General features: G+C 42.4%; 1 protein-coding gene across 6 annotated transcripts in view; it reads right to left on the bottom strand.

Moving 5' to 3' along the window:
- Positions 1-27,811, bottom strand: part of ELMO1 (engulfment and cell motility 1) — a 474,721-nt gene that overhangs the window by 276,351 nt on the left and 170,559 nt on the right. For 4 of the 6 annotated variants that reach the window (XM_019726327.3, XM_019726326.3, XM_074341004.2 and 1 more), the window contains exons 8-14: positions 27,657-27,756; positions 19,917-20,068; positions 17,784-17,862; positions 14,464-14,508; positions 13,338-13,388; positions 10,633-10,755; positions 9,130-9,261 (exon numbers count right to left, since the gene is read on the bottom strand). In XM_019726327.3, the coding sequence (XP_019581886.1) occupies positions 9,130-9,261; positions 10,633-10,755; positions 13,338-13,388; positions 14,464-14,508; positions 17,784-17,862; positions 19,917-20,068; positions 27,657-27,756 (682 nt within the window). The remainder of the gene's footprint in view (positions 1-9,129; positions 9,262-10,632; positions 10,756-13,337; positions 13,389-14,463; positions 14,509-17,783; positions 17,863-19,916; positions 20,069-27,656; positions 27,757-27,811) is intronic. The other 2 variants (XM_019726329.3, XM_074341005.2) reach the window with 1 other exon arrangement.

The raw sequence follows: 27,811 nt of genomic DNA, 5'->3' as shown, positions 1-27,811 counted from the left end.
AACCAGGCAGTCTGGCCCGAGAGGCTGTGCTCTGCAAAGCTATGCTGTTAGGTTGATATAAAATTGACTTGTTTATATGTTACAAAGCCCACATCTCCTGTGCAGCATCTTTGAACCTGCTGGGTGGTGCCCTGTGGCTCCACAGTACCAGGTACAAAAAAAGGACGCCAAGAAAGTATGCACAATACTCTAAGAGGTTAATAAAGAACACTGTTTAATCAGTTGCCTCTTTCTGCCACAGTCATGTTTTAAAGGGGCCACCATTGTTGTGGGTTTTAAGCTAAAACTGGGAAGCGGAAGATTTCAACTGAGGCAGGGTTCTGCTGAACCTTTTTTTAAAAATTACCCTACTAAGTACTCCACCCTGTCAAGCACATGGGCGCTGCTCTTTATAAAAACAAGCACATGCCTTGGCTAGGAGCGCCCCCTGGTGACCAGAAAAAAATCAGTTCTAAATTTCCCTTCCCAGGGGAAACAACAGGTGCCGAACAGGAAAGGGGTGGGGGAAACAGGGAGCTGAGAAGCCTGTCTTTTCAATAGTTACCCCTGAGAAATTTTTTACCTAAAGTTAATGTCAATTACAGTAACAAATACAAGAGGAGAACAAAGCTCAAATGTTGTCACGAAGATGAGTCATCGACCATTTGTTTTTAAAAGCTTCCCTTCAGAAAATTTCCTTTAAAAAAATCAGAACATTTTAAAAGTACAATTATTCACGTGTCCCTTGTCGGAGAGAAAAGACAGGTGTGCTTTTCACCTGCTTCCAGTGGCGTCCGCAGCAGGTTAAGTGCTGGGTCTTTGTGGGCTGAGTCTAAGATGATATTGTCCCGGATCTCACAGGTCTCCTCCGGGCTCCCTCCCCTGCAAGGGCAGGGGAAGGAAAACAGCGTGTCACACACAGAAAATCACTGACCTGACTGATGTAAGAGACAGGACGTGGAACGTGGGGCCCACGCTCAGTCTCAGGTGGGGGCCGAGGGAGCCTTGGGCGGCCTCTACGAGCCACACTGCTCCGATTTTGACTGTCCTTTCCCACTCCAGCCAGAGAGCAAAGCAAGATCAGGGAAGAAAAGGCGTGCAAGTATTCTGTGTGGAACTTCGGGGTGTCGCCCTTTTCACTAGGAAGTGAGATGACGCTACCCCGAGGTGGAAGGAAGCGCCTGACCAGGCCTCAGACACCTGTGTGAAGAGCTGGCCACGCAGGAGCTCTCGGTGTCCTGGGGATTCTCCGCTCCGGTGAATGGTGGGAAATAAAACCCGGCCTCTGGTCTGTCTGGGTTGTGCCAGGGAGCCTTCCAAAGCTGCTGTTCCCTTTTCTACATGCGCAGCCATAACTTCAACCAAGGCATGGTCTCCGCACTTAAAACCAAGCAGGACAACCGTACAAGCCATGCTCTGCAGGACTGAGCCCGAAACAGCCAAGAAAGATACCAGAGCCCACGCTGGACGTGTCAGGACAGCACCTGGGTGGTCTTCTCTGAAACTGTTTGCAAGGAGCCCTCTGAAACACACAGGCTCGCCTGCCAGTCAAGGAAGGGAACAACACAACTGCCTGCAAGGTTTTGCTAGAACCTCCTTTGTACTCCTTTGGCCGCTTTCCCTTTCAGAATGCCCTGGCTATCTGTTGGAGTGAGGAAGAGAAAGACAGAGATAAAAGGGAAAAAATGTCCAAGAGGCTCAGGTATTGTCTACCATCAAGACAGAAGAAGTCTCCACAATACCACTGAGCAGATAGCTCCAGATGTGGTTACGTAAAGAAAAACAAGAAAGTTGAGAAATGGTTGTAAAAGAATTCTACTTACCTGAGAAATACATCTCAAGAAACAGCTCCCACTTCCCCAGACAGCTTTGTACCACATCCCAGCAATGCTGGTTCCCTTTGATTCCATTTTTATCACTCCAGTCCCCTCCACATCACTGCTGTCACATGATTTAATTATGTGTATTTTTAAATATGTTATTGTTTCCACAGTCAATATCCACTTAGATTTCCCATTTCCAGCACATTCTTTCCTGCATTTCTGTGTTAAGACAGGGTGACTTTCTCTTGCCCACTTATCACATACAGGACAGGTGGCTAGGAGATTGCTGAGCCTTGGACAGCCTGGGATTCTCTCTATGGCTTACCCCTGCCTGAAAGCTCCCCAGACACTTAAAGGCACTCGATTCTCCACATTTCCTGTAATCATGTTCTATGAAGTCATCACAGACCTTGAATTAACAAACACTGAACAGGGTTAGGGTCCTTTGAACCTCCGGTGATAACATTTTTGTCCACCAACCAATACATAACCTTTTTCACCTGGGTTTCTAAATACACAACATATTAGCATATACTGCCGATTCATTAACATTGAACTCGCAGCAGCATCTCTATAACTGATGCCTGAACTGTTTCTCTAACACACATACTCTCTCCATTGGGCACATCACAGCCTGGCACACGCAGAACATGGGCCAGACCAGCACTATCCTAGGGGACCATTTTAAACGGCAAAACCACAAACACAAAGCACACATTTTCAAAAACTGTCGCCCTGGCCAGACTGTGAGAAGGACACTTGTCTATGATATGACAGCTGAAACAAGAAGGCAGAGTGCCATCTTGTTTGACCTCATGTGCCTGTCGGCAACTCAAATTTTTTGTCACTCTGTGCGTGTGTGCAAATGACTCTGAAAGCACCATGATAATGGATTTTGGGGTTACCCAATAAATTTTAGTGAATAAGTGAATTTGCAAACACAGAATCCATGAATAATGACGATTCTCATTTAAAAGAGAGTCTTAATTCTAAGATAATATTTCTCCCATTACTTTTTTCCACCTTCACAATTTACTCACTTTTTTTAAGACAATCTGAAAATGTTAAAAGAGATGATTACCACAACTTTTTATCTTAAAGCATATTACATTGTTCAGAAATAGATTCTATTAAAAAAGAGTTTATTTTGGCCCCATGCAAGCTAAAGAAACAAACACACAAAAGGGAATTAGGGGAAAAAAACACACAAAACTTGCCCAATTTTAACATCTACCTTGGTTCAAGATGGATCAGAAAATGAACTACAGACATCCCTCATTTTATTGTACTTCTCAGATATTGTGTTGTTCACAAACTAAAGCATAAAGTAAGTCTACCAATGTCATTTCCCCAACATTTCTTCACTTCCTCTCTGTCACATTTGGTAATTCTTACAGTATTTCACACTTTTTCATTATTATTGTATTTGTTATGGTGATCAGTGATCTTCGATGTTACTGTTGTAATTGTTTGGGGCTATCACGAACCACACCCATATACAACAGTGAATTTAGTTGATAAATGTATGTGTTCTGAATGCTCCACCTCTGAGCCGTTCCCATCTGTCTCCCTGTCCTCCAGCCTTCCTATTCCCTGAGACACAACAATATTGCAACTAGGCCAATTAATAATCCTACAATGGCCCCTACGTGTTCAAGGAAAAGGCGGAGAGTCACATGTCTCTCACTTTAAGTCAAAAGCTAGAAATGATTAAGCTCCGTGAGAAAGGCATGTCAAAAGCTGAGAGAGCCTAAAATCTACTCCTCTTGTACAAACAGTTGGCCAAGTTGTGAATGTAAAGGAAAAGGTCTTGAAAGAAATTAAAAGTAATACTCCAGTGAACCCATGAATGATAAGAAAGCAAAACTGCCCCACTGCTGATACGGTGAAAATTTTAGTGGTCTCGATAGAAGCTCAAATCAGCCCCAACATTCCTTTAAGGTAAAGCTGAATCCTAAGCGAGGCCCTAACTCTCTTCAACGCTATGAAGGCTGAAAGGTGAGGAAGCTGCAGAAGAAAAGTTGGAAGCTAGCAGAGCTTGGTTCATGAGGTTTAAGGAAATAAACTAACACAAAAGTGCAAGGTGAAGAAGCCATGCTGATGTAGAAGCTGCAGCAATTTATCCAGAAGCCCTAGCTAAGATAATTAATGACGGTGGCTACACTCAACAACAGATTTGCAACGTAGACGAAATAGCCTCCTATTGGAAGAAGATGGCATCTAGGGCTCCCATAGCTAGAGAGGAGAAGTCAATACCTGGCTTCACAGCTTCAAAGGACAGGTTGACTCCCTTGTTAGAGGCTAATGCAGCTGATAACATTAAGTTGAAACCAATGCTCATTTACCATTTTGAAAATCCTAGGGCCCTTACGAATTATGCTAAGCCTACTCTGTCTGTGATCTACAGATGGAACAGCAAAGCCTAGATGACAGCACATCTCTTTTACAACATGGTGGATCGAATATTTTAAGCCCACTGTTGAGATCTGCTGCTCAGAAAGAAAGGGTTCATTTCAAAATATTACCACTATTGACAATGTACCCAATCACCGAAGACTGTGATGGCAATGTACCACAAGATTAATGTTTTCATGCCTGCGAAGATAACATCCATTCTATAGCCCATAGATTGAATATTAATTTCAACTTTCAAGTCTTATTATTTAAGAAATACATTTTGTAAGGCTACAGCTGCCATAGATAGTGATTCCTCTGATGGATCTGGGCAAAGTAAATTGGAAACCTGCTAGAAAGGATTCACCATTCTAGATGCCATTAAGGACATTTGTGATTCGTGGGAAGAGGTCAAAATAGTTTGGGAGAAGTTGCTACCAACCCTCATGGATGACTTGGAGGGTTCAAGACATTAGTGGAGGAAGTCACTGCAGATGTGGTAGAAATAGCATGAGAACCAGAATCAGAAGTGGAGCCTGAATATGTGACCGAATTGCTACAATCTCATGACAAAACTTTGATGTATGAGGAGTACCTTTCATGGTTGAGCAAAGAAAGTAGTTCCTTCAGATGAAATCTACTCCTGGTGAAGACACTGTGGAGGTTTTGAAATGACAACAAAGGATTTAGAATATTACATAAACTTTATATTCAGAAAAAGCAGTGACAGAATTCTAGAGGATTGACTCCAATTTTGAAAGAAGTTCTGTGGGTAAATGCTATCAAAGAGCATCACATGCTGCAGAGAAATCGTTCATAAAGGGAGCAGTCATTCAATGTGGCAAACTTCATTGTTGTCTTATTTTGAAAAGTTGCTACAGCCACCCCCAACTTCAGCAACCGCCACCCTGATCGGTCAGCAGCCATCAATGTCAAGGGAAGACCCTCCACCAGCAAAAAGATGATTACGATTTGCTGAAGGCTCAGATCATAATTAGCATATTTTAGCAATGGAGTATTTTTTAATTAAGCATTTTTTAGACATCGTGCCATTACACACTTAATAGACAATAATATAATGTAAACAACACACTTATATGCTCTGGGAAACAAAAAGAATTCCCATGACTCCCTTTACTACAATGTTCGCTTTATTTCGGTCATCTGGAACTGAACTCACATAACTCTGAGTGATGCCTATACAGACATCTTCTTTTTAATGTTTATCCAATAGACAGGGCTAAGGGAAAATTCACAAACAGACAAGCTATCAATTCAACATCAAGAGAGAGAAATTCTGAAAGGTCTCTACTCGGGAACACAACTCTTCACGGAATATAAAAACCATCTTGCACAGTTCTTGGTCATTATAACCAACAGGGTATAATTTGTATATAGGCATTTTCTGTTTTCAAAAAAAAGTCATTCTAAAAATGAAAACCTGCCTTCTATCACCTGGAAGAATACATGCACACTTCCAATAAAAACAATATTAATATCCCAGACAACGCTAACCCCCTCCTCCAACCAGGGGACCTCGAAAGTCATGTTGAAACTAGAGAACCATTAACTAAGAGATCATGGGAGATTAACAGCTTTGTTTTAAAAGCAGGCGCTTTTCTGTGTTATGACTAGGCATACCAACCATCTAGCCACTTTAGGTTGAGATTTTCGAATTACTTCGTGAGAGAAAAAAAAAAAAGCCCTGCTCAGTGGGGATGCTGTGCTGAGAAGGAAGGAGAGAGGCCCCTCTGCCTTCTCAAAGGTGTCGTGTTTCTCTCATCCTTTAATAAACTGTTCTTCCTGCCTTGTTGGAGCAACAGCCCTTCTACTTTGGAAATCTTTACAAGCTGCCTATGATTTCCATGATATGGGCCCTCCGAAGAGCAAGGAAGGGACGTACCATTTGCTGGGTGCGTCCCTCCATGCCAGGCAGGGCCTTCCACCAACTTTGAAACAGAAGAATACCTGCCCAGTTTCACAAGCGAGGGAGCCGATGTTCAACTTGGTTAACTAACTGGCCCCCTGGCCCAGGGCTTGTTAGTAGAAAAGATGGAATTAAACTGTAGGCCCACTCAACTATAAAAAAGTGTCATTTCACACTTCTTGGTCACTACTTACTAGGAAGACGGGAAATGAGAAAACGTAATCTTCATTTTATGAATCAAATTTTTTCTTCAAAGAGATCCCAAAGATTATCCAAATATCAAGTTGATCCTGAAAGAGCTAACAGGTAAGATTATTTGTCTTTTGAAAGTACAGAGGGAGTCCTGCACCAGGACCGTTTACTGCGTCTAGAGCTTCTGTGGACAGACCCCATGTAGATGAACACGGCCGGCCTGCAGCGCTTTTGCACGGCGGCCGCTAGGTGGCGCAGTAAGCGCGCGTTTCCCTTGACTTGGGGCTTGTCTATTTCTGGCTGCCAGGATATTCAAAAGCAGAAATCTCTACGTGTCAGAGCTGTTGGATCACTTGTAGCAGTAAGAATCATTACTAACTAATCTTTACAATTTCTCAACTCTCTGGTGGAAAAGCGTGGCCTGAGCGAAGTTTCAGAGGAAGGACTAGAACTGAAACTAAAAAAAGAACATGAAAACATAAGGGAAGCCAACACTCCCTCTTGGTTATTCTCTGTCCAAGGTCTTTGCTGTTTCTAAAATGACTTTTCAAGCCCTTAGAGAGGAAGCCACATAAGTGGTAAAGGCCTTAAAACCACATCAAATTAACTTTCAGTTTTAAAAAATGCATTGTTTTTCTTAAAGTACGCATGAAACAGAACACTCGGCTGACACTGAAAATAAAGACAGCTATACTCTACCAGTAAACTGTGGGGGGAACTAATGAACATGTCACGACACATGGAGCTACGCTGAGGAAAATCACGCAGACTTTGCCTCGTGGACTACGCGGGCGAGCTCACACAGGACCAGAGCATGGATGTACAAAGGGACATGCTACCTCCTACCCCTGTATGAACACCCTTCTTGGAGACCTGGAATAATCTGAGTCCCACCAAGTGTGCTCCCCCCAATTGCCCTCACACCCATGGCCAGAAATGACGGTGCATTTTGGGATCCAACTGCTGGGCAGACAGACAATGAGTTCTGGGGAGGGGACCGTAGGTGTAAAGAGCTAGAGTTTTGCATTTCCCACACAGTTCCAACGCACCAGAGATCCAGGTGGTAGCTGAAGGAGGAAGATGAAAGGCAATGATTCAGACGCACCCTACACCAGGCTCTCCATCAGGACAATGGGAATGAATGGGGAGCATTTCCCAAAGCATGTGCTCTGGGCATTTTGATATGATTGAAGCGTAAGAGACTGGGTGAGTTTGCAAAGCTTCCCAGGTCATTTGGAGATGCCTCGCTCAACACACAAAAGTGAAACCTGGAAGGAGCAGGAGGTGGGGTAGGATGTGAGCTCCATTCACATCCCCTTGGCTAAATCCTTGGGAAACAGATGAGGGCAGGGCCATGGCCGCCCACACGCCTGGATGGGTCATGGATGCGTGCCAAGTACAGGGAACTCACACCTGGTCCATCACTCATGAAACTCTTTGCTAAATTTTTTTAAAAAATAAAGTCAACTAAAGGATCAAATGGAATGTCATAGTCAAAATATAGGATATGGGGGTATAAAAATGATGTCACAATACCTCTGCAAAGCACGTTGCAAAGCTAAATACAACGTTTGACAAGTATTCTTATCAGAAAAGACATGCTAAGATGACCACTATACAAACAATTACTCATCAGACTGTTAGATCTTTTTTTTTTTTCGTTTAAGAAACATTATTGGAGAGGTTCAAACACATAGTCATTCTGATCCACTGCAAGTGAAAAACACTCAATGCTTGTGGAAAGCAATTTGGTAATATCAAAAGCCTTAAAAATATATGCCATGGAAATGACAGTTCCACAAATTAATCCTAATATCATTATCATAGACATGCATAAAAAGGCAGCAGAGATGTTAATAATAGTCTTAATAATAATTTCAAAACACTGAAACACTCAGCAAAAGAGCTTGGTTAAATGAACTGTAGTATATCCAAATAATGAAAAACTCATGTTAACTGACGTGGAAATATTTTCAAAGACAATTCCCTTCAAAGACCAGTTCCCCCAAATAACACCTAAAGCATGATATCAATGTGTACAAATTTAACATCTGTGTGTGTGTTCAAGGAAATAGTATTTGCAATTATAAAATAAGGCCTGATAATTTATAATTACTAAAGCCCAAATCTCACTTGTGTTGTTTATGATGGAGTTTAAAATGGAAACCCGATTTTACACCTGCAGAATTTGAGCTTATTAGCCCAAGGTCACATAGAAACGTGACGGCGGTAAAGGCCAGAATGAAACAGATTATATTTAGGACAAGCTGTGTTCTGACTTGCAAAATAAAAAAAAAAGAAAATCTAGAAGACAGTGTATTAGCATTCATAGCAAAACGAAACTTTTACGAAAATATATGTTGCATAAATCTCATCGTGGCTACATTTCAGGAGACTCTCAATTCGATTTTGATATGAAATCAATGTATGTAAGGAATCCAATCACTAAACCCAATGATCAGAGCAATCCCACAGTTGCCCTCACCCACTTCATTCAAATACAACCTTAAGCATCTTGTGAAGTAGATTCAATCAAGTCTAGATGCATCGCAGGCTGACTGCTCTTGGTTACACTTAATCAGAGCAGAATAAACAAACTCAGTATTAGTCACACTTGTGCAAGTTATTCCATTTCATTGCAGCCAGGAGAGATTCTCATGTGATCCTGTTTAAACCAGCTAAACATCTGGAAAATGTGAAAACTATTCTGTAAGGCGCAAGCGGACCACACGCTCTGAGGAGACGTGCGTTATGCGGCTGAGGTCAGCCGGGGGGTGTTGGAAGGAGAGAGTTTACTGGGGATGGCTTACTTACAATGAAGCCAAGTTTCTTATAATCCCGGGTGTACATTGACTTGCGTTTCTCCATGCTGCCACTGCTGGTATTTGGTTCAGACTCTGCATCAAAGGCAATTCTTCGAAGTTCAAATATGATGTCCCTCTGAGCCTGAAGGCGTTAGGGAGAGAGGAAGGAGGGGAGAGCTGCTTTCATTGTGTGGTATGACACACACTCCCTCTTTCCCCAGGGTCTAAATGAATCACTGAATTCAGGCAAAAGCAAAACAGATAAAAGGCATCCAATGTTCTAGCTTAGGGCTCCGCACAGCCCTCCTTGTCCTGTCATTCTTCCTGCTGGTCAGCCCTGGCTGTACTCCATGAGTATCCTCCCGGCCAAGTCAGCTGGAATACTTACAGGAGTTGTCTGGTGAAGTTCTAAATGGAAGGCTTGTGATGGGAGAAAGCCAAGTCCGGGGACCTGGGGTACTGCACTGTGAAGTACAGGTCTTCAGGTGACAAGGGATCCCTAACTTCACTGAGAAGAGCCTTTACAGAAACAAACCCTTCAAATGGTTACAGTAGTAAATTTTATTTTATGTGTACTTAACCACAATATGGGGGAAAAAAAACTGTTTTAAATAAATAAAAGGAAGGGTTTCCAAACAGGGAGGGCTGCTCCCATTAGGATGCATTGCCTTCCTCCACCAGAAGTGGTAGGATGACAGTCTCATCTCGCTGGGATGATTGCACTTGGCCTTGCCAAGAGTCCAGAGCCTGTTAGGTGGCCTCTCAAAGCCTCTCCGTCACTCTTAGTCGCATGGCCTCATGCCATGAGTGAAGCGCTGCAGCACTTACACACGTCACATGTGCAGTTCACATCTGCGATAGATCAGGCCCTCACGTGCCAATAATGAATGTTTTCCTTTCCAAAGCTGCAGCGCTGTGTAAGTTGAAAATGTGCTACGGCAGGGCTCCCAGCTGTTTCCCCTCACTCTGTCCTCACACAGTAAAGTTCCCCAAAAGCCATTTGGATGGAGACATAACCTTTCACGCATAACAGCCAGAGACCTAGAGACAATTATGGCAAATAGCCAACAGACACAAATGCAAGCCCAGAAATCAGGGATGACCTGGGGCCCCCCACCTTTGGCACTAATCACTGGAGAATAGAAATCACTTCCTCCACCTGCAGAATCAATATCACACAGAGCTACCAAGTGGCCCTAGGGGTCTGGGAACTTGACCACAGCTATTTCCATTGAGAGCCCTGGGGTCAAGGGCCAAGGTCTGTGGCCACATGATGTCAAGTTTTCTTATCCAACAAAGAAGATGCATGTGTTTGATGAGTCATGAAATAATCCATTCAGCGCATGCTCTGAGCCTAGAATCATCTAAATTTGCAATCCATTCCCCCAAGTTCTGAGATGATAATGAAACAATAATATCATGACCTACACACTCCTGGTTTACAGAGCAGCCCAAGCAAAAGACATGTAATGACACACCCTCTCCTCCTTGGACCTGTACTGGGAGCACTCACCTGGTCCTGGGGGTCCATCTTGGTCATCATCCTGTCTTCCAGAAGGTTAAACGTCAGCACCTGGAGCACGTACAGCTGATGTGCCATTTCATTGTTGATGGCCCGCTGAGCTCGGATGACGTGCTGAGGAGATGGTTTGCAAACAAAAATTTAAAAAAGAAAAGGGAGGAAAGGAAAACAAATGATAAACATTCACCCTCATGATTAAGGCAAGTAGAACCTCAGAAGTCTTCATGTAGACATGCGGGATGTAGGTTGGTGGAACTGCCCTTCAGAAGAAAGGTGAGAATACAGGTGACTGTGGAGCTTTCCTTTAGATCCCAGGGTCCAGTAAGTTCCTAGACCTTTTGACCAGAAATCAGGAAAAAGACCTACTGGGTGTAGGGGGGCATAGAAGAGGGGAGGCACTAGGATGCACTGGTGATTGCAGCCATATAAATCAAAAGAAGGTGCCTGAGATTAGAGTATCTGGAAGAGCACTGGGTTTCCACAACAGAAACATTCCTCCCGTACAGCAGACGAGTAAACGACGCATCTAATCGTAAGCATTAGCCATCATGTCCCCCTCTAATTGTCTCTGATAGGTGATCCCACTTCTGAGTGGAGGAAAGTTTTAGAAGGTGCACACACACACACACACACACACACACACACACTCACACACACGTGCACATGCAAAGTTCTTATCAGGTTTGTGGTTAATTCACTGTGAAAACTATGTGGGAACCACTGCACTACAGCAAGTGAATTCACGTGTATTACTTTACGTGCCTATTCACAATGAATGAAACAGAACAAAAAAGGAGCAAATATAAAAGGAGGGGGAGGAGACTAGATAGATGGGCGCTTGCCCCGAGCAGAGCTGGGTCTGAAATGGGATTCAACACTCGGGCCTAAGTAAATCCTCTTCGTCAGAGACCATGGTTGTGCCTTAAACAGGACACGTGGAAGACATGGCACAACAACCATTCAAATCAGTTATTTTGAATGTGCTACACCGAACGATGTCTTGCTGTCCAAAAGAACTTTCTCTAGATGCCCCCACCTGGCATGCATCTCACTGCACACGCTGGCTACGGGTGGTACCATGTTGAAATAGCCAACTAAAAAAGGAAGGATGGGGAGAAGAATGGGGCCTAGAAGGAAGCCATGGAGCAAAAATTATGGAGGTGGAGGGGGTGGGGAGCTGGGCAATATGGGAGGGATGGAATAAAACCCCATAGCCTTTCATCTTCAGAGCAGAATGTTCCTTCACAGTACATGTAGTATCCAAAGTGCATGGGTGCTAAAGTATGTGGGTATCTATTTTTTCGGTGACTCAAAAGTGTCTGTGCTCTAAGTTCTTGCCAGAGAATGCCTATCTTGAACTTTCAGCCATCAAAGTCTCATAAAAGAGGTCCCACTGAAGCAAAGTGATCTTTGAGACGTGGTGGCTACCATCGTTCCACCCGCCCCATCTCTGGGCATTCTAACCCCGACTGCCACATCAAGGCAATGTCCACCAGAGGATTTGACCTTAATTCAACATGTCTAATGTTTTTATGCCCCCCCTTTCCTCCCCTTTCACAAACACCTTCACAGAAATACGCTTTAATATTGCAACTTCCATTTTTATTGAGAGCCAGTATAAAAAAATAAACGTACTATGAATCTTTCTGTGAGTTCTACTAAACTATTCTTGGACCTAGAATCTATTAGAATGCTCTAGCAACACCCAATTCAGATTCCAGTTCCAGGGGGGAAAATATGTCATCCCTGAAGAACCGGGGTACCTCTTTAGTCAAACACTGAAAATCACACTCATATGTTTCTCTTTATCCTTGACAGCCAGAAAGTTTAAAATCAAACTTGATGACAAATTGTAGTTATTACTATGGGCTTCGGGTTCTAGAATATTTATTTTGTTTGTCCTCACAAGGTTTGTAACTTTTAATGGCCTCATAGGGTTGGAATTTGTGTGTGTGTGTGTGTGTGTGTGTGAGAGAGAGAGAGAGAGAGAGAGAGAGAGAGAGAGAGAGAGAGAGAGAGAGAGAGAGAATGTGTGTGTAGCTATAAGCTCACAGAGCTATTTGGAATTAACATGTGCCTCTTTCAGCCTTTGCTTAAAAGTCAAGTAGCAGGTGAGGCCTCAGGAAATCTTGCTGTTTGATTTATTTCTAAACATTGACAACATAACATGTAAGGCTTCTTTTACATTGAGGTTTCTAGTCATGTTTGCACTGGTTAATGAGTAGGTTCTGTGGAAGTCTTTTCTGCCTTTCTCTTGCAGAGGGGCCCAGGAAATTGAGGGTCAGAATTTCAGGACTTCTCTCAGGGTCTGATATATTTCCCGCTAGCTCCCTCATTAAAAAAAGCAGAAGCTCATACATTTTAAGTCATGGAGCCCCTGATTCCCTTAAACGCAAAGCTAAAGTGATGGCGAGTATAATAAACTTGCCCCACTGAGAGGTTTCCAGCTCTTCCTGCCAGAACGTCTTTCCAGAGCAGGTCCAAAGACTCCTCCCCCCATCACAGAAGGCCATTCCTGTGGGAAGCCTTGTTTATTCCAATTCCACAAGCACCTTGTTTCCTTCGTTCTAGTTCCTCCTGCTTCACCCCAGAAGCAAGTCCCAGAATAAGCCACTAGCTAAAGCCCAAAGAGGAGATAAATAAATGCACCAGACCATTCCTCCCCCACAAAGCGGACACAGCACGTAGGTACTCACTGTTAAAATGATGGAACGCAGTTGCTTCTGAGCCAAAATATTCGCCATCTCCTGTTGAAGACAAACACACCCACACAAAAGCTTATGTTAGAAAGACACATTTCACCATGGTCCAAAAGGACTTTATCCTGGGGTGTGCTTCATACCTGGATATCAGCAGTATTTCTTATGAAAGAATGGACTCAAATAGGCAGTGGTATTCAAATTACTTTTTGAATGCTCTGCTTAGATAACAAAGCCATGTCCAAAAGCACAGAAAGGAAATCTGGCATCTGCAAACATTTTCCCTTTTTTTTTTTTTTTTTTTGGGGGGGGGGCATTTCTTCTTTGTGGGAAACAGTAAATGCTGAATAAAAATCACAAACACTCCAAATGAAAACGGTAGTTCTCCACTGGAAAGGCTCATCAGCTTTTACTAGACTACGCATGTGCAGAGAGCTTTGACAAGGCCACGTAGGCCTGCACCATGAGTCAACATTAGAGAAACATCACTTCATTTTTTAAAATCTAAGTCTCCTGAATTTCACCTTAATCAGTGCAAAACCAAAGAGCACACAGTACCTACCCCAGGACTGGGAAGTAGTCTGTGCACGTGAGCTGAGTGGAGGGGGTTTGAGCACGGGACTCGGATCTGGGCAAATGCTCCAGCCCCGGCACCCACACAGCATTGCCAGCCTCAGTTTTGTAAGCTGTGTTTGGTGCTCTGGCCTGCCTGACCGGCAGAGAGGATTCGGGCATGATTTTATGAAATAAAATGATTCACAGACGCCTCTTTCTAAATATTAACAAATAGACACCAAGGGAACATTCAATAGTGGAATACGATTCTGTTGCGAACATTCAAAAACAAAAATACTGCTCATATTCAGGAAGACAGCTGAATGTGTTTTGTTGGTGGGATGGTGGTCTTTTTGGTGTTGCTACTCGTACTGGGTAGAGAAGAAACTAAACTACGATTCCAAAACACAGCCACGAATTCGGTCAAGGTTAAAATCAACTTGCAGAAAGCCAGGAGAACCCCGGACAACGGGGAGGCAGTAGGAGGCAGGGCACAGGCAGGGCTTGTAGGAGCAGAACGGAAGTGCGGGGCGAGCTTTGTGCTGACGAAGGGAACGTGGAGACTTACAGTCAGAGGACAATCAAGGATGTCAACACTGCTCTCTACACCAATCTAACGGCGCCATCGCCACCACAGAAAGGAAAGCAAGCAGGAGAGAAGAAGGGATGGAAATTCAGAATACTCTGTTAGAGGTGACAGCTTTGTTTAGCACCCCTGCTGACCCACTGCACTGAAGAGAAAAGTACATCAGTACTGTAAGGTGTTTTGAAAAGATCGCGTGGAATTCAAGTCAAAATGTAACGATGTCTTCTTCCACCCTCTTGAACACAAGACAACAAGGATACATTCAGAACCAAGTTCAAGGCCTTGCAGAAGGAACCTACCCTTCCACCGCGCGTAGAAGGCTGTGCTTTCTTCCTGATCGACATAGAAAGGCCTGTTTTTTTCTCAGATCAAATGAAAAACAAAAGGTCCAAAGGAGTCTATAGTTCTTTTAATGTATTTTATTTTATAAAAAATGAAAGTACTCCCTAATTGCCACACAAACAAAAAAAGAAAAAAGAAATATTCTCTGCTTGTTTCAGCCCAATTGATTTATAAAATTTTAAAATAATAGAAGGAGCAACCTATTTCCAACATCTACAGCAATTACTGTGATTATCTGTTTACATAATTTCTCTTCTGCATAAGGCTCTGGTCACCTCACAGGCTCAGAGACTGTCCTTTTCATCTGTGTACTCCAAGCCCCGAGCACACTGTCTGGCACAGAGTAGAAAATACGTTTCATAAAAGAATAAATGAATATTTTCCAAACAAATATTGACCAAACTCTTGTTCTTTAAGGAGGGTAGAAAAGAACAAGAGTTTGGTCAGAGAGAGAACAAGAGTTTGGTCAGAGAGAAAATAGAAAAGTCCTTGTTCTCATCATGGATTTTCCCCCCAATATTAGGGATTTATTTGAGTAAACAATTCTATGGAAAATATTTGATACCATTAAGAATGTTGACAAGGAATGATGTCCACAAAATCTTTAGTTTTAATAGCAGTCTAACAGAAAAACAACGCATGTCGTCTGATGACATCTGGTGAAGAAATTACGTAGGAGAATCTTTCATAGAACGAAGCAGGAAGTAGGATTCTGAGAGTCAAAGCTGTGAGTAGGTGTGGTTTTCTCTCCGGGAATGCAACTATAGGAGTTTTTAAAACTTCTTCCTTTGGAATCTTTTTTTTTTTTTTCTGATTTTTCTGCCAAATCTTTTAACCAAAAAGTTGTGTGTTTTTTTTAATGTTTATCAAAACCATCAATATTTGTAGAGAAATTTGGAAGGGATCTCACTAACATTTTTGCCATGAAAATAGTAAAATTAATAAAGGCAAGTAGCTGTAAGAAAAAGGATCCTTGTCGCTATCTTCATTTCAAAGACTAAATTAGTCATGTAATATTCTAGATTTTCCCACTGGATGATACATACTGTCTTTCTTAGTTCAATTGTTTTCTTAAATGGTTTAATGTCATTAGACCCTTTGTGATTTATTATTATTATAACACTATATGGCCAAACTGTGTCATGTCAGTCCCATATTGCCTAATACATATATTTGATTCACAGAAGCCACACCCAATGCTATATTGGTAATGCATTACATGTTACTTTGTCATTGTCCTGGAGTCAGTAAACACTGACATCTGATTCTCCGTTTCTCCATGGTCATACAAATCTCATTCGGCAAGTTAACAATAGTTCTTGATATAACAGGAAGATGCAAAGTACACTCATCTCCCTCAAGTCTAGATCCAGAGATCCGAGTGAAATCACAGCACTTGGGGTGGGCATGAGCTTTTACTTCCTCTAATCCAACCTCTTCCTCTACAGGGAAAGGAATGTCCAGAGAGGTCAGACCGGAACACAGACTTCCTGGCCCTTACTCTGCACATATCTACCAGGTACTCTGACCAGGCACCCTCGGTCTCGCCAGCAGGATGGCCAAGCTTCTCCAATGACCTCATCAGGCACGTGCATGTGAGAGCTGCCAGCAATTTGCCAAGCTGCTAGGAGTTATCATGAGCTCAGTATTTAGGTGTAAATATACAGGAGCATCCCCATGGATGATCCCACCTAAGATGGGCAGAGCCACCCTTAAAAATCCAGCCGAGAGCACGGGCAGGCTCTCCTGGCTCCAGCCAGCACCAAAACACAGGCACAGGAAACTCTAAACTCACTCCACACGATGCACAAATTGTAGCCCCCAGGAATGAGCAAATGATCCTAAATGGAACGCAAACCAGAAACCCTCACATTTAGTCACTGGGGTTTAAAATCCTTGACAACAGAAAAATAAAATAAAACATAAATAAAATTCTTGACGTGGTGTTGAGCAGCATGCTGGTTTTCCAAGTTCTCCTAAGACAACGCATTGGTAACTGTCGTACAGCACCTCGGCACACGTTCTAGTGGTTGAAAGATCTCGTATTTCCACCCAATTTTGAAATGATGTGAATCGTGACCAAGGTAACACAGTATATGGCATGTTGATGGGAAAAAACAACATGAATGGATTTTGAGGTGGGAGCTAAATTCCAAGACATAAATTCTACTTCTCTAGCTATATATGGGGTAGTAGATTTGGGGAGGGGAAGAAGTTGTCACTTTATGAGGGTTATAAATGTCTATTATGTTGCTTTGTACACATGAAACAAACAAAACAACCAACGAACAAACAAAAAAGAACAAAAGAACAAAGGAGAGTCTCAAAGGATAGGTTTCACATCGGAGCATCTAAGGGGTTCATCCCTTTTGTTTCCACAGAGGAAGGGAAATGAATTGCTCAGCCCCAAGCCACCTCCACACATCGACAATACACAGATCTTGAGTCAAACAGCTCCTCTGTTGTGTGAACAGTTTTCTCAGCCTGTGGCAGAAATCAGCGTCCTCTCTCTCCTGTCCTCTCACCTTTCCATCTCTCACTTTCCAGGGCAAAGCTGACACCTCTCAGGGTCTCAGCGTCCTCATCAGAAAAGTGGGGACAGCAGCTTCTTGCCCCAGTGAGCAATGAAATGACAGGAGATCACAGGGGCTTCTAACTCCATTTCCACAAGCCAGCCGCAGCGCTTTCATCGTTTCATGCTTTGGACGTTTACATTGGTTTCATTTGATGAAAGGGCTCTCTGTTGCTGGAACATTCCCAGCATTCATTCTTCCTCAGACAAAGACTTGCCCATCTCCACCTAGTTCCCACTAGATGTGTGAATCATCTCAGGCTGGCCAGCCAAGCCATAGAGCAGCAGGGAGGCCCCAGGGTCCCCAAGATGTGCAGGAGAGGGTTCCCTCTGCACCAAAAGTTGCCAGGCCTGGGAACAGTTTTAAAACCAAAGAAATGCAACTTACCTGCCTCCTCTCATCAGGGGCCTTCAGGAAAAGTGCATTAATCACTGCAATGGTATAGGTTTGAATTTCTTGATCTGTCCTATAACGACACGGAAAATACAATCAGAAGACGCTACCCCTGAGTCAGACCACAATGCGGCTCACGATCATCTCCCTAAAAAGGTGAGAAAAGCAGGACCTAGAAAATGCAGTGAGCACTGAGAATGTATTTCACCCATCATGAGGCTGGAAACACAGTGGCGGGGTGCGGGGGAATTACTACTGCTAGCCAGGCAATACAGCTCAGTGCAGATTACCCAGGGGTACATGGCCAGCTGGCTCTTTCCTCGTCTTCTCTATTAGGAAGAAAACCATGGGCTCAGTGAATGGACGCATGTGTGCCTGTGCATGCGTACGTGCACGCGTGTGTGCAATTTTCTGTCTGAAGCATGAAGAATGTCTGGGGCAGATGGGTGTGCTCACAGTCCTGGGCTTATTGGAAAGGAAACCGCTTTGTCTCCATGGCAGTGATACTGCCTATTCTAAAAATCTGTTTCCAAATAGAAACGTTTCAATAACAAGAAGGTCAGAGTTTTAAGTTTACACATTTGCTTTTCACCAGAATGAAATCAGAAATTCCAAATGAAGCAAAGATCTAATGTAACCCACATGGTAAGCAGTCAAGTAGGATAAAGTATAAGCAAGGGGCAGCTAAGAGCTGCATTGACAGGTAATTTAGGGAGAGGCAGGGCTGGGAATATGGTCTCTGGCCGTCAAAGTCCAGTGCAGCACTGAGCGTTCATGCTCAAGTTCATGGGATGTCCCTAAGACAGGTTCCTCATAACACTGGGTAAGAATCCACTTATTTCAAGAGGTTGCTTTGAGAGTAAAGTGAAGTGGTGTGTATACGATCCTCAGCACAGAGCTTGGCAAATAAGAAACTGTCCACTTGGGTGAAGTACACGGAACGCACAAGTCTGCCATTGAGATGCAGACAAAAGATACAGACTGTCAAGATAACGCATTTCACATTCAGGGAAGTGACAAACTGGTATTTCTAGAGATGGTTCACACCAAACCATCATTTTGGAGCATGTGCTAATTTTCCCTGAGGCCACAGTCTAAGCAAGTGTGACTTAACGTTTTACATTCTGATCACCATCCCCCTCCAAATGAAGGAAACATCGAATGCACTTTGGTAGTTTAATTATAAACACAACAGTTAACATTTGAGTATATTGAGAATTACTGAATATTCCCTCCACCTCTACCCTGCACCCCCAACCCAAACGGGCAATCAGGTTTCCTCTTGAGAATTTACAAATGTGACCAGAGAGGCCAAGGGTGGCAGTTACTGGGAACCCAGTCACATTAGTGCCAGCGGATCCCCTGGAGAAAAGGCCTGTGGTGAGGCCGTAGTTTCTATCCTTCCCAAGGCTCAGCTACTTAAGTCATTCTTGGGTTCCTAAGTGCCCCAGCGTCCCTTTCAGCCAACGGAGTCCTGTTGTGGGTAAGCTAGCTCAGGATGTTTGTGGCACCTACAGTGCGGTTTTTATAAAGCAGCATTGTGCAGTGGGGCCCTTCTTAGTCCGCTATCATAAGAGACACCCTTACTAGTGACCTAAGGTAGAGAGAAGGGGAAAGGCCCCAAAGCCTGCAAGCTGCTAGGGCCCAGTCTGGTAGCTCAAGCTCTGGAAAAACACACATATATTATAAAATACAAAAAAAAAAAAAAAGTTCTTGTAATCACCTTGAGCCTAAAAAAAGAAGCCTGACTTTAAAAATTCTTAACTGACTGGAAATACTTATTACGTCACTGAAAACACTATTTTAAAGGACTAAAGAAAGACGTTGAGAACGTAAGAGAAAAAACGATCCTATTATGTCTTGGTAAAAGTAAAACTCTAGGGATAGCTACAAACACGGATCAAAATTGAGTACCAACTAAGGGTCAGGCACTGGGGACAGGACAGCACCGAGAATGGGCATGGAGGGACAAGCAACTGTGCCATTTCAGCATCACGGGGGATGAGCGTGGTGCAGGGTTTCATTAAAGGCCAAATCAAGAGTCTTTTTCTGTGCATTAAATCACAGAATTATGGTGGCTGAAGCACCTCCCCTCCTCCCAGGGGTCGCGTCAGCATGCTTACTTACCCTTGAAGATGTGGAATGAGTTGGCCAATGGTGATCTCCTGCGCTACCTTCTGGTAGAGGTCGTGGCTGTTGAGCACCATGGACTCCAAAATGGCCAAGGACCGCTGCAGGATTGAGGTGTCTATGGCTGACTTGTTCACAAAACTTGCGATCTGAAAATACAAGCGGGACACAAATGACTACTCATGGTGAGCAGAGAAGAAAAGGAGAGAAGGGAGCAAGTCAAGTAAATCCTTTATGAAATAGCAGACCCCGGGGATAAAAGAATAGCAAGGAACACATCTAGTCAGCAATGATTGTTCATGACATTATTACAAAGCACTAGTTCTATAATTCAATAATAAGCAATTGTAAAAAGGAGACAGCTTCAAAGACTTGTTCTGTCTGGTTTCTCTGGGATTATTCGGAGTTTCAGCTTTCAAGAGCAGATGAGTTCAATACATAGTCTCCCTCCATATCTTTGGGGGATTGGTTCCAGGACCCCCTCAGATACCCAAATCCATGGATGCTTATGTCCTTCATATAAAATGGAGTAGTATGTGCACATAACCTATACTTCATATAGGCTGTAGCAAGGTACACCTACACATGCCTTTATTCAAGTGGATTCAGCTTAGTGCTTGGCACCTGACAAATTCAAGTTCTGTCTTTTGGAACTTTCTGGGAAAATTTTTTTTTTTTTTTTTAATTTTTTTCCCCAAATATTTTGATCTGTGGTTGGTTGACTCTGTGGATGTCAACCCTGCGGATGCAGAAGGCCAACTTTTCTTTGATTCAGTCGTTTCAACACATACTGCTCCTCTCCATTCCCAGGCTACTCCTTGACTTTTATGTTCTCATTATGATCCTGTTACATTCTTAAGGGACTCACACAAATCACACTTGTCAACACAATTCAACTGGCAACTTCTCAGTCACTGGCTACTCTCCTTGTTATTCCTCCATGGAGCACTCTTTCCCCCATTCTTTCGTTTTATGTCGTTATAATAAATTCTCCTCATTTCTCTAAAATTCAGCAAACAGGAACACATTTAAATTAGCAGTGTGAAAAGTTAAAATAATAGTTTAAATTTCAAAATGTATCCCCTAAGGAATTAATCATTAAGGCCCCAAACAGAATAAATCACAATGCAACAGAGAAGCAACACAAGGGTTAGAATAACGGATCACAGCAACGCAAACACATGGGTGCCATAAAGGTTTTATTTTACAGGCCTCATTAAAAGTTATTACTATCTGTTGACAACTCAAACTAAAAAGCTGTTATTACATCAACTTAATGACTGTTTTCTTAAAAGCTAAATAATTTGGTTCCATGACAAATTGACACTTACTGCTTCCCACTGTCGACACTAATTTCTCCCTTCCTGCTGGCCCTTCTCATCTCTTCTCCATCCTTGTACAAGAAAGAATGCAAAGGCATTCATGGCAACTTGCTATTCCCATCTCAACCGCTTCTAGCCCAATGGCTTCCTGGTGAAAGTAGGGGTGGGGTACAGATACCAACACCTCATTTGGATCTCAGAGAGTAGGAACTAAATAACAGGAAGTATAGTGACATTATGATAGTCTATTCCAAAAAGCTATTGCTTTGTACTAGAACTACTCTATTTCTATTGCTTTGAAATTGAAAGAGTATGAGAAAATTTAAGATTCTCAAAAGAATTCCACTGGCTCATCACCCAATTGGCTTTAGTCTATTTCACGGCTAATAAACTTCTCCAGCACGTTTACTGTCCCTGGAAAGCTCTTGCCTCCGTCCACACAGTCTGCTCCACTCTCTCAAATCTACCAACGGAAGGCCACCTGTCTTTCTCTCGGGCCATCTTTCTCTGACAAAAACCCAGTTCCTCTCATACTGTGCTCATGCTTTAACACGTAACTTAGACCTCTTCTAAATAGAATATAAGGGCCTTGACTTCCCCACCAACACCACCCCAAGCATTGCTCATGATCTCAACACACTGGTCAGCACTTACCAGAAAAATGAAGGTACCACAAAGAAGTTCGTTGGCCATACTCCCGACTTTCTCTGCACTAATTCTCTCCTCCTTCCACGCTCCTTTACTTGTTTCCATTTAATAAATGTGGATGTATCTTTAAGACTCCATAGAGACTCTTCCACCTGACAACCTACTGTCAAACTCCCTCCCACACCCACCAACCTTCATCCCTTTTTTTCATTCATTCACGTAATTCACACTCATTGTGTGCTGTAAAACAGGCTTGCACTGTCCTAAGATCTGAAAATAGAGAGATGAGCAAAACCCACACGATTTTTAACTTCCAGGACCTCATAGTCTAGCGGAGGCAGATGGATAAAGAAACATTTACTATGAAGTATGTTAAGTGCTTGTTCTTGGCAACTAAAAGAATACCTCCATTTAGCTATTCCAACAAAGCCTAAAATTAAGTGGGGTGAAAACCCATCTTACTGTCTTCTTAACACTCCCATCTCAATTATCACCTTTTTCCAAGGTTGCCACATCATTAGTGATTAACAGTCTCTTTCCCTATTTTCTACCCCTGAGAACGCACTTGTAATGTCTCCTCTCTGATACATGTTCAGGTCTACGGTGTATGCACAACACTGGCCTGTGTTTGAGTTCATTCCTGGGTTTTCTCTACATTATTCAGTTTTCTCTACATTCGAGATTTCCCTTTAATGCAAACTTACCCTCTAGTTCCATAAATATCCTTTTGACAGTATTTCCTTTATGGAAATATTCCATCAGAGCTCTGGATATTTAAAATACAAAGTACACCTTCTTATAATGGGTTGTAAACTCTACCAATTATTAACTCTCACTGGCTTCCAGTGGGCTTGCTTAATGGTAGGACACTAGTGGGTGGTCTGTGACTCGATTCAGGCATATTTACCTCCCACACACATATTTCATATTCCATTTGCCATTTCTGGAAGTCATTGAAACTAACCCCTTATCTTCACCAAGCTTCTTAAAAATTCATCTTTCCTTTTACGGCACCTCTTTCTTAACATATAAAACCCATCATTTCAATAACCCTGCTGCAGGTTACAAAATGAGCGCCTTATGCATCGCATTTAGTTGGGTGCTGCCTGCTAAAGAGCAGGATTGCAACTCAGAGTCCTATGGACAATTCTGTAGGTGATACTAAGCATTTTTTGAAACTAACTTCTGTATTTTTGTCTTTCTTTGTCAGTGGTTTAAAGCAGACATTTAAATGACCCAATATTTTCACCTAATGAGTACTACCGTGTTTCCCCAAAAATAAGATCTAGCCGGACAATCAGGTCTAATGCATCCTTTGGAGCAAAAATTAATATAAGACCGGGTCTTATATTATATATATATAAGACACGGTCTGGTCTTATATTATAGTAAAATAAGACAGGGTCTTATATTAATTTTTGCTCCAAAAGACGCATTAGAGCTGATTGTCCGGCTAGGTCTTAATTTCGGGGAAACATGGTAAGAACCAAAGCATCAAGGCTGATTGAGCAAACATAATGACGATAGTTGGGCTTCTTATTAGTGCATGTACAAACCTGTATATGTACACATGTTATTTTCTATTCTTTCTTAAAACCTACAGATCTTAGTCTAGCTATAGAAGGTGAAGACTCTCTGGTGAAACTTTAATTTCCTTTGTCCCCCTAGAAATCAATAATGACTTCCTTTGCCTTTAAATTTTTCAAAGCTCCATTACAGCACGTTTGGCTGACACAGGTGAGGCAGGCTAAGCCAGGCAAAGTTTAGCTTCTTGAAAGTGTAGGTTTGTATCGTAAGCAAGGAGAGGTAAGAGGAGTCAGCAATAATTACATGTAGTACTTCCATATGCCTCCATTCACTTACACATGTTACCTAAACAAAATGGAGGAAAAGGTGACTTTTAAGAAGCAAAGGGCATCCCACTACATGAATCAATGATGTGAAATGATTAAAATCACATAAACACTTCTTAGAATCAGTTAAAATGAGATCTTAAATTCTCCTGCATTATTAAAACTGAAATGAACCATGGAGGGCATGGGGTTCCACTCCCATATTTTAAATTATCCAGGCAGAGGCCCATAAATCTCTCAAGTTTTTAAGAGGCAAAAATTACTGGGTCTCTAAACCGAAATGGCTGGATGTTTGTCCAAGCACTAAAAACACTGCAGGCTGTACCAGGCCCTCGTATAGACCTAAGGTTACAAGAGCATTTGTATGAAACATTCCTGCCAAGAAAAGGCACTGATGTTATACTTGGCGAGGAGAGAACCAATTCGTAACACAGAAAGTTCTAAGTTTTTTTTGTTTGTTTTTTCCACTTCTTTTTTCCTCCATGTCTTCGTACCGTCTCCCTAAGTAGTCAGGTCTTCAAAAAGCAAGAATTATATACTGGCATCCAAGTTTCAAAGTGTTTATGAAATGATGTTATTTATTGCAAATAAAGTTTGTAACAAGCATCTAGGTCCACACATAACAAAACAGATAAAATAGGAGAGTAGGAGACAGGGGCTGGCAGGGAAAAAATACTTCTCCAAAGTGCTATGAATTTGGCATTAAGAGGAAGCCAAGTCTGTACCACAGAGATAAGCATCTTTTGTCAGTGTATTTCCTAGTAGATTTTTGTCAAGATAAAGCTCCATTTAAAAGACAGTTGCCCGCATACAATTCCTGGGTTGTCAGAGTGCTGAATGTGATCCAGCTAATGAATAAAAAAGTGTTAACCTTACAAAAACTATCAATTATAAAGTCATTTTCTGATGAGCATTTTCAAATTTTCGTAGGGGTTGAGATTTAAGTAGCAACGCAAAGGAAGTAAAATGATTGGGAATGAGGCCGTGGAATATGTTAAATGTACCGCCTCCTGAAAAATACTTAATTTTTATTTAAACTCTCAAGTGTGCTAGTCTTTGCTTCCTTAGACTTAATATGATTTTTCATTCAATTTCGGTGAATGGAAACCACTTTCTTAAGCAGTTAGAAAATTAAATTATTGCCATTCTCTCTAACCACTGCTCACATCATTTAAAGAAAGACAGCTTTGGAATTGCTTTCTACTCATAACTGAAATTTTACTTGAAATATATTTAAACACGATGCCACTGTATTCCTTTTCTCCTTCAAGTTCTAGGGTTTAGAAAAAACAACAACAACAAAAAAAAACCCTTCCGAAGCATATTGCATTAATTCATTTCTCAGGAATCTATTAAGGTCCTACTCTGTGCTGGGATCAGAGGATAAAGTGATGAAGGAAGCCATGGCCCCACCTTCCAAGGACTCATGGTCCACTGGGAGAGCCAGGCACAGAAATGTGGTAGGTGCGGGAACTGGGGCCATCACAAGATCCAAGGGGAATGGGAAGCAGAAGAAATCATTTAACTCTACACAGTGAGGTCAGGACGGGCTGAACAAAAGGCAAGGCTGGTGAACAAGTCTTCGGAAGCAGTTCTTCCCACCACTTGAAAGCACAGGTATGTCACCACGGGGGGAGGAGCCCTGAGCCACGCCGGGCCACGCCCTGTGACCTCACTTAACCTGCCCAAGCCACTGTGTGCTGGACTCCTGCACAGCAATAACAAGGCTCTGTGTTCCGTTCTGGAAAGATCGATGAAGGGATCCAAAGAGATCAAGTGTTTCATGAAAGCACAACGTAATTTCCAGAAATCCACGTTCCGAACAGCATTGTTTATATGGCACAAGAGGCTCTAATGACAGACCAGCAAGGCGACTTGGATGTAGAAAGAAGACCTGCTGTAAATTCGGAATGAGTTAAAATGTCTTTTTTAAGTATAAAAAAGCCACAAAACCCCGTATCTTCAGATTGAACTTGCTTCTCTAGAACGCTGACCTTAGAAAGACAGAATACAGCAATTTACTCTCTGCTTTCATAATCTAATGCTTACCCTCCCTGTCTTCACCAAAAGAAAATACCTCCTAACACATCAGGATTTCCTTGGCTTTTTCATCTATAACCACTTTTCTTTTTAGCAATTGTGACAAACATAGGCAAAAAGAGCCTCCTCCTTTTTGGGTGTTTTCTAAGTGGTTCCCATCACATCTCATCGTTGGTTTTATGGCCTTACCTAAGGAAAGAGGATTCAGAGGTGTGTCCTGGGTTCCCAATTAGCTCGTCTGAATTAAACATACAGCATTACGCAGGGTTCCCATCTATGGGGTTTCCGTTCCCAACACCTTCATTCAACAGACGAGGGGCTCTCGTATGTCCTTCAATTTAAGGCAGTGTCTCCTTCAGGACAATGACTAACTTCTAAAAGAAAAGGAGTAACTTCACAGCGGGGAGACTCAGCAGCTACCACCTCAACCACACGAGCAAGGTAACGTCGCTTTTAATCAAGACATAGGCACATCAAGTACCCAGATACAACGTGCTGAGAAGGGCACATCCTTACTTCTCTGGTATTCTTGCCAAAAATGCTTAACCTTAATTTGACCCTGAGGGAAACAGCAAAGAAACCCACACTGAGGACCATTCTACAACATGACTGACCGGTATTGTTCAAAATTGCCAAAGTCAGGAAAGATGAGGTAAAGCTGAGGATCTGTCAGATTGGAAGACACTAAGGAGACATGGCAACTAAATGCACTGTGGGATCCTGGATTGGGTCCTTCTAGAAAGGACCTTAGTAGAAAACCTGGTGAGGTAATGAGACTAGCACTGTACCACTGTTCATTTCTTAGTTGTGATCATTGCACTGTCATTATGCAAAATGTTTACATTAGGGGAAGCGGGAGGAAGGGCATTCAGGAACATTCTGTAATATTTTTTGCAACTTTTCTGTTAAGTCTACCCATGATGTCAAAATAAAAGGTTTAAAAAATTCAAGTGACTCTTACTGGGTTTTGCTTTGATTTTCCAGCTTTTGCACAGATTCTCTGAAATTCTTTATTTTAGGTAACCCTTCCCAGGAACTTATACTTAGAAAATAAAGTCATGAATTCCTAACATCTCTTCATTTCCAATACAACAGCAAGAAGAAAAACGCCCATACACTTATAAACCATTTCACAAATACAAAGAGCAGAAAAATATGCTAACAAATTAATATAAATAATAATAACCCATGATTTAAAACTACATTTAGCAGTTCTAAACTCAGGGCTACTTATTTTGTTGTTAAAAGACTGGAAACACAATGGTAAGTTTGCAGATGTGTCTTTGTTACAACTCAACTTTGCCCATCCTTTATTAGCTTCCTCCTACAGAAGGAGGAACCGATCAAAGTAGGTGATCCCAGAGACGTTTATTCCACCTTGATTACAGGTAAGCAGGCTTACTATGCTTAAGTGTCATGGACCCAGGCATACTTTCTTCTCCCACAGCCCTGCTTCCAACCCAGGCATATAGGAAATCAGTATACTTTGCCTCTTTCCGTTTCCCTGAACACGGGATTGAGGGAAGGAGGTTCAGGAAGGGCAGCAAAAACTCACCTTAGGTCTTGAGAACAATTGAGTCCTGTACAGGGAGGGACTAAGCAGACACTTGTATGGTTTTAACAGCATGACACCTTGATTTTTTTTGACTATGGGTTACCTCGTTCAATCCCTCATCATTCCAGTGGCAAGGCAATATCGTTTTCACATATAATTGAGGGGCCCTGACCCTCATATACATAATACTATCAAAAACCCCACCCACCTTTTAACACAAAGAACTCAGGGAAACAACTATGAGATATAGTCAAACCAGAGGAAAGTAGCTATGCAGGAAAGAAGTGATTTAAGCCTAGGGAAGCACAATCGGCATTACCTTCTTAATGAACGCCACCGAAAACGTATCCCAGGACACTATTCCATGGTCCATCAGCTCAACAAAGGCCGTCAGGGTGAAAGACAGCATGTCTCCAAAGCTGGAAAACACAGGGAGGTACAATGGTCAAGGGCCCAAGACCCGAGCACAAAGGA

Source organism: Rhinolophus sinicus, chromosome 4 (genome assembly GCF_057876585.1).
Source record: "Rhinolophus sinicus isolate RSI-liver-muscle chromosome 4, RSI-T2T, whole genome shotgun sequence".
Classification (NCBI taxonomy): domain Eukaryota; kingdom Metazoa; phylum Chordata; class Mammalia; order Chiroptera; family Rhinolophidae; genus Rhinolophus; species Rhinolophus sinicus.
This window is presented reverse-complemented; position numbering and strand designations above follow the sequence as displayed.